This window comes from Exophiala spinifera (genome assembly GCF_000836115.1).
Source record: "Exophiala spinifera strain CBS 89968 unplaced genomic scaffold supercont1.4, whole genome shotgun sequence".
Lineage (NCBI taxonomy): Eukaryota > Fungi > Ascomycota > Eurotiomycetes > Chaetothyriales > Herpotrichiellaceae > Exophiala > Exophiala spinifera.
In genome coordinates, this window is record NW_015622516.1 from 2,364,075 (window position 1) to 2,369,642 (window position 5,568).

General features: G+C 51.9%; 2 protein-coding genes across 2 annotated transcripts; one reads left to right on the forward strand and one right to left on the reverse strand.

Annotated features, from left to right (window-relative positions):
• Positions 1-1,648: 1,648 nt before the first annotated feature.
• Positions 1,649-2,284, forward strand: PV08_06051 (uncharacterized protein; the record flags this gene model as incomplete). Its single annotated transcript, XM_016380389.1, has 1 exon — positions 1,649-2,284. One exon carries the CDS (start codon positions 1,649-1,651, stop codon positions 2,282-2,284), a length of 636 nt encoding a protein of 211 aa, XP_016236216.1.
• A 563-nt stretch (positions 2,285-2,847) lies between these two features.
• On the reverse strand, positions 2,848-3,485 carry PV08_06052 (uncharacterized protein; the record flags this gene model as incomplete). The annotated part of the gene is made up of 2 exons (XM_016380390.1): positions 2,848-3,180; positions 3,333-3,485. The coding sequence occupies 2 exons, from the start codon at positions 3,483-3,485 to the stop codon at positions 2,848-2,850; spliced, it is 486 nt and encodes a 161-aa protein (XP_016236217.1).
• Between the last annotated feature and the right edge of the window lie 2,083 nt (positions 3,486-5,568).

Below are 5,568 nucleotides of genomic sequence, written 5' to 3' on the forward strand. Positions count from 1 at the left end.
CTGGCAGATAGCCATTGTTTGGATTCAATGTCCCGATCGACACCGACCGAGATATCACAATCGATTTCATTGCCCTCCGACAAATTACTCTCGTCCATGAGTCGATGAGGCAAGACAGTTGCGCCGTGTTCATTTCCAACACTACCAATGGTGCTGCGTCGGTCTATGCCCACGTGTCCAGCGATGATTCTGAATCCCGTACACGAAAAAATGTGCTTCCCATCACGGGCTGTCGAGTCCAAGTATTCCGACAGTTTTCATCACATTGGCTGACCTGTTCCTTCACAGGTCCTCTCCTGGCTCAAGGCTTCGATATGTTGCAGAAAGCTGTGACATATCCTTACGCATTGCAAGTACCGCATGCTAGGGTACGTCAAGGTTTGAGCGTTGAACAGGCTCAGAAGACCATCTGTCCAAATCGACGGTCGGGCCGTGTTCAGAGAATCTCCACCCCCAGCGTGAGGACCTCTTCTTTGACTTTTGGGTCCTTTTTTGGAGAGAACGGAGTCAACATCATGGCATATTTTGTGTGGGATTTGGGGTTTTAAGAAATGAGCGAACACCTTGTGGATAGAGATCAGGCCAGCAACGTCCACGGGAATCTAGTTAGTACGTGAGGAGGAATCACGGTGTCTGATGATGGATGGCTACATGGTCTCAAAACGAAAAGGCAAACATGAATCTCCCATCCTCTTTCTGTCTCGTTGCCGGCTGTTCGTTTTGACCTTCCGCTCCACGGAGTTCTCTCTCCAGGAAGGCATTGTGAGTGCGTGGGCGACATGCATCCTCCTCCGCCCCCTCCCCCAACCTTCTCGTCCCAGAGGAATCGACGCTTCACTTATGAGCCCACGCAAGATGCAGGTGAACGCTCCCCGCCGAATTTGGCGGCGGGTTGTTGCCCTTCCTCCGCCTTGTGGAACGGGCGCGTACTTGATTCCCGAACGGCTATTGGCTGGAAACATACATGGAAGCGCCAGGGAGTTCAACAAGTGGCATCTGGACTAATAATATCCTACAAAATGGCGTGACTCTGGTCGTGGTTGACCTTGCTGAGGTCTTATATATAAAACCGTTGCTCTCGGTCTCTCATGCGCGGTCTTTCACCCGCCGGTGCGCGCCCGATGGAAGAAAAGTATTCCACACCACCAACATAATAGACATTAACTGAGTCAACTTTCACACAAATAAGTCAACGCCCTGAACCACTGGTCTGCTTCTCTAAGTCCTTATTCTCCCTTGAAGCCGTCTCCGAGCGCAAGAACAAGTGGATCAATGAAGCTCAGATCGAGAACAGAGCAAGTGGCTGCGTTGAGCCGGTACGGCCATCATCACCACCCTTTCGAACGGCCAGCTTCATCACGGAGAATCACCTCTCATTCGTCGAGGTATGACGGCCCCGAGCGGCACTTGGAGCCTCTGACGACTGGGATCTCGCTGCTCGACCTTCCGACTGAAGAGCGACTGGAGATTCTGAGGTACCTTGTTGTCTTCGATCGACCGCTCCACTCCGTCGTTCTCAGCAAAACCCACCGTCCTCGAAGATCAAGGAACTACGGCTCGGCCCTACCAATCCTCTCTACCTGTAAACAGCTTCGTCTCGAAGGGCTCCCAATGTTTTACAGAGAAAATACCTTTGATGTAGTCCTCTATGGCCACCTCGGGAATAGCGACCCCAGAATCCTTACTCGGACACGACCTAGGCCTTTGCTGTGAACCACCGACAGTGCTCTCTGAGATGCGGAAGCTCAAGGTGACGCTGAGAGGCTGGCCGAGGGAGATGGACGAGGACGACACGTGGGAAGACTGCCGCATGCTCCATCTACTCTGCGAGATACTGACCGACTTTCTGGATCTGAGCCAGGTCAGTCTGACGGTTGCCCTGAGGTACGCAAAGCCTTTTACTTGGAATACTTACGAGCGACCGGAATCGGTGCTCGGAGCTCTGTCGTTGCTGCGAAACCTCAAGTCCGCCAAAGTCTGTGGCATTGACCGATCTTATGCTGCCCAGCTGGAGGCGTTGATGATGAAGTCTGGGCGCATCGAGAACATCTGGAAAATGAGAAGAGCTCTCCAAGAGTGGTGTGAATGGTGGACTGGCGACCGGGAGACAGACCTGGACGGGGACGTGCCGGACGCTGTGTACGATTCCGATATTGAAAGGTTCAAACTACTTCGTTCAGACATCATTCGTGGGCAGCAAGCTGAGAACCACCCCAGCGTTCGGGATGTCTTCCAATATGACCTGGACCCAACCCAGGAGCATGAAGCATTGCGAGCTGGCTAGGATAACAAGTCAACCAAGACTGTCCACTTACCAAGGTGAGATACAATCCATAGGCCACTGTCTCCGGCGGTAGCTCTCCTACTCACCTTCAAGAGTCCCAGCACGTCATGACGGCACTTATGGGCCATGATCGAAATACCCATGTTGGAGCTGCAGTAGCTCGCCACTAGGAATATCATCCATCGTTCTCATCATCAGCCAAGGGGTTCTTTACGAAACGACTCATGCTTCGGGATGTCTCGAGTTGACAATCGATCCCTAGGCAGGTAGCGCATCATTTTGGTCAGCAGATCGCCCAACCGCCCGATGTCCTCCTTTGCAAATTCCGCTTTTCTCTCACTGCTGAAGTAAGTTTCACAAAGCCAACTGGAGAGTGAGCCTCCATCTATATCATCCTGACAGCCGCCGCCACTCCTTTCGCCTGCTTCCTCCATTGTTCTGGGACACCTCCAAACATTGCAATCCACTCCAACACCAACGGAGCCTTTGTTGGCATGACGTTATCGGAAAGGTGGCTGTCCCGTAACAAGGTCAAAAAATAGTACATGCAAGAGACCATGTATCTAATCCGCAGGTCCCATGTCGATCCCAGCAGCGTCTCTGGAGCTCTGAAAATCAACGGGGTACGGAACGTGTGCCAGAGACTGATCGGTGCGGAGGAATGCTTGCTCAAAATCGATGAGCGTCGCGTGTACCTGGCCGGCCACATCTGAAATAGGAAACGTAGCTGGCTCCACGATACGTCGCGGGAAGCTTTCGGTAATCTGGGAACCTGGTCGTGCATCGATGTCTGCCATTGGGGCCATCGTGGAAAAAGGAGTCAGTAAGCTTGCGCGGATGGCGCTGACCATCATGTTGTTTTGCCGGAATCGAAGCAAGTCTTTGGAATATTTGAACTTCATCAGCATCAGTAGTTAGATGTTTCGCTGATCTCCGAGACCACGACCTTGAGAGTGCAGCGAGTCGAGATTGCATGGAATCGTATTATACACCAGCCAAACCGTGGAGTAGCCAGCCTCCCCATCCGGGCTTCTGGAGGACACGATACCTCCCCGACTGACACGGTGTCTCCGACATTGACGGGGTGATAGCCTCCAGGACGATACCGTTCGAGACACTCAGACTCGATGTCGCAATAGAGGATAGGCTGGGCCGGCGTTCGACACGGTCCGTCTGGCCGAAAGAAAAACTGCCCCTTCATCGAATTAGATTTCTATGAGAGTCATGACGGATGGTCCGCTGACATGTGAACCAAAACGAGAAAGTCATATCAACGAATGGGAGTCTGGGCAAATTTGATTTTGCCAGGAGACTGTCGAGTTGGGTTGAGTTGACCATCGAGTCGAGTCACTAGGCGTGAGGAAGTGAGATGGTCGGGGCTGATTTGCGCATCGAAGCCCTCCCCTCCACGTTTACCGCCACGGGGCTTTTTTTTGCCATCGTTAACCATGTCATGCGCCACTGGTGATAGAATCTACTCTGGGTCCATGTATCGCAGGGAGAACAAAAAAAAGCAACAACCAAAACAAAAGAAAAACCATCCCTATTCGAATAAGGCTGGGCGGCTACGAGTACCACATGTGAGATGATTTGACGTGCCAGGGCAATGAACACTTCTGTGTTGACACCTACATGCCCAAGGTAGATACCCTTGATTATCCATACCTACCTACCACCCACGGAGCCGATACGACCAAGGGAAGGGAGTTGAGTGGCGAGTATTCATAGCACGGGCGGCTATTGTGAGATCCATCACCATCACCACCACCATCACGAGCCCCAAGGAGCCATACATACATAAGCAGACACATACTCGCCAGAACAAAACACATACTGGACGAAGCTTATACATTCATTCGTAATCTGGTCTTGCACTGCGTATTCCTGCGGCGAAAAGCTTTGCGTACCACAAACTCAGCCACAAAATCGGCGGTTGACAGGATTGGCTTGTTAGAGTCTTGCGAAGCTTTGCATGCCAAATGGACTTGGACCCGTGAATCATTCCAAGACTGCTTAGATCTAGCTAGTCACGTTGACACGTATTCGCCTCGAGTCAGGCCCGTTGATCTTGTCGTGCGAGACTGAGTCGCCTGTGAAGATCAGGTCGTCATGGTTTTCTCGGGCGTCAAGTCTCATCAACAAAGACAACCACCAAGTCCAGCAAGAAAGATGCTGGTAGGAACACAGCGTTTCCTGGGCGATTTCCAATATTACCACCAGGGCTATGGTGTGGTCTTGCCAGAGGACACATAATATTGAAGAATGAGCAGCACATGTGAGTGCGCTTGATGCCTAATCGTTCTCTCCCAACGTGTGGAGTATAAGTCGACGAGGGGAAATGCACCTGGAAAGGGAGGTAACCAATTAAACTAGCCAGACATGTGCTTTTCACACCTCATTGCCGTCATGTGTACAGGCCGGTTGATGCCAACAGCTTGTCAGCCGGAACCCATCACTCTGCTTGAAAATCATGATAGGGTGCCAAGCGTGCCTATGACATGCCCCAGGATTCGGAAATGGAGAAAACGTATTGGGTTTGCGTTACAAGGCGGCAAGAAGCATGTGCTGGTGGTCCTTGATAGGCTACGAAGCAAGTGGCCGCAGGGGAGCCTCGAGAAACAAGTCCAAGCTGGGGCAAGGAGGGCAGGGAGGAAGAAACAGCCCCGTCCCGATTGAACTCGCGTGGATTGGAAGAACTGTTCCGGACTGCCATCACCCTGACTTGCTGGACAACTTCCGAGGTCATCAGGGTTGTGTTGTACTCGTGACAAGGAGTTTCGGTAGGCTGATATGTTTCTGCAATTCGTACCCGGAAAAGTCATCAGTGGCCGCTTTCAACAAGTTTTTTGCTCTTGTCGTTCCTTCTGTCGCTGGCAAACAGTGAAACGCTTGTGTTGGCTAAAATTCCCCTACCAATCGTTAATGAGGGGGATTGCCGATGTTTGGCTTGTGCTCTCGGTAGATCTTCATTCGAAGTCTGGGGGCGGGCCGTGGCTCGGTTGGCTTGTGGTGGAGTGAGCTCCATGGGTGAGTATCATGATGACTTGTTTCCTGGATTGGCCATGCTTTTGTTACGCGCTGAAGCCCCGGCAAGCTCAGCGAAGGTCAGAGAACAACTCACCCATGGACAAGCGATTTCCTCCAGTGAAGACCCTCAGATCTTCCTGAGCGGTCTTCGAGCATTTGCTCATGCATTGGCCTCCCGTGAGAAGATGAGAGCTAAGGCAGACTGCGCCTCCAGAGCTAGAACAAATCGGGTTATATGCTTGAAGTCTCCGTCCAAT